The following is a 1620-nucleotide window of genomic DNA, read 5'->3' on the forward strand; positions in this document are numbered from 1 at the left end:
CGCACGTCACCCATCACTCACCCACCCTGCTCTGCGCATCCTCACCACCCAAAAGTGCCTTCCTTATGTTTTATGCCTCCCCCCTAGACAGGGACCTGTGTCACGGCTGTGTCCCCACTGCCTGGCATGTAGCAGCTGCTCAATAAGTATTTGTGGACGAGAGGGAGGAAGAAAGGGAGGGAGGGAGGGAGGGAGGGAGGCCGGCCCTTCTCCCCAGATGCCCGTGGCCCGAGTACCTGTGTGGTAGAGGGTGACCGTTTCCTCGTCTGTGCCAACCTCGTTAGCAGCCTGGCAGCTGTAATTCCCGGCATCCTCTGGGGCCAGTCCCTGAATGATGAGGGTTCCCTGGCCATCCACGTGGATTCTGGAGTCATGGTCAACAGCAAGGGGCTGATCGGGTCGGGCCTTGCAAGGGTCCCTCCGGTCATCGTTAATAACAAATTCACTAACGTCGCCAGGGACCACCACCTGGCACCGCCCTGCGCCGAGCTGTGTGCTCAGCGCTGTACACGCATTGTCTATTTTCATTCATGAGGCTCAGAGAGGTTAGGTGACTTGCCCAAGGTCACACAGCCTGACTGGCAGAGGCGGGATCCAAGCACAGGTCTGCTGGACTCTGACCCCGGAGCCCACCCTGAGGCATTGTCACGTTTCCAAAGTGACTGGGCTCCTGAGCCTCACGTGATCCCGGAGGAGGGCAGGACCGTGCTCCTCCCCGTTTAGGGGTAAGAGGACTGAGGCTGGGACAGGTCCCTGGGGTCCTGTCCCCCCTGTTCCCAGTCCCGGAGCCCCAGGCCCTGGGCCCCTCACCTGCTGTCCTCCTGCAGGGTGTGACCGTCACGGCTCCAGGAGATGTGGGGTGCGGGGTACCCAGACGCCGAGCAGCTGACCCTCACCTCCACGCCCTGGGAGAAGCGCTGGGACCTGGTGTGGATGCTGACCTTCGGGGCCTCTGCAGTTCGGAGTGGGCAGCAGGACAGAGCCTGTCAGAGCAGCCGGGCCGTCCCAGCCCCCAGCCCTGGGTCCTGCCCTCCCACGGCCACGGCCACCGACGGCAGAGACACAGGAGGCAAAGGCCCTGAATCCCAGGAGTGGCCTCCCTGGGGACGAGGGCTGACCGGGCAGCCACCCGGGCACATCCCCAGGGCGCACGCGGACTGCTTTCCCAGTGCCCGCGGTGGGAGCTCCCTGGAGTTCCCCTCTGGGCCGAGCACCTCGGCGAGGCTTAGGGAGATGCCCGGCAGCTGCCAGGGCTGGGATGGCTCTCGCCTCCAGTGACCCTGAGTGGACCCCAACGCCTGCACAAGTGCTGGCCCCAAACGCAGAAAGCACGCCAGACTGGCCAGGCTCTCAGAGCTCATGGCCCCCGCCTAGAAGTGGGAACACGCCCTTCCCACACCAGTGGCCCAGATACGGCCTCAGAATCCTTCCCCACACCCCCAGGCACCAGAAAGCACACTTGTTACGACACTTTCACACTTGGGGATACAGCACCCCAGCCGGGCGGCTCTCTCCTAAGACTCCCAGACAAGTGCTCTCCCAACTGTCTCCTCCATCCCTATCTGGTCAGTGCTACCCAGCCCTGGGCTTCAGCAGTTTCCAGTGTTCCATCCCTATCCT

At 63.3% G+C, this 1620-nt stretch overlaps 1 protein-coding gene across 1 annotated transcript in view; it reads right to left on the reverse strand.

The window, feature by feature from the left end:
* The window catches only part of HMCN2 (hemicentin 2), a 139122-nt gene that overhangs the window by 112849 nt on the left and 24653 nt on the right, over window positions 1-1620 (reverse strand). The window contains 2 exon segments of the mRNA XM_014532199.1: window positions 237-364; window positions 811-952. Coding sequence (XP_014387685.1) covers window positions 237-364; window positions 811-952 — 270 coding nt within the window.

The sequence above is a fragment of the Myotis brandtii genome, unplaced genomic scaffold, assembly GCF_000412655.1.
Source record: "Myotis brandtii unplaced genomic scaffold, ASM41265v1 scaffold855, whole genome shotgun sequence".
Classification (NCBI taxonomy): domain Eukaryota; kingdom Metazoa; phylum Chordata; class Mammalia; order Chiroptera; family Vespertilionidae; genus Myotis; species Myotis brandtii.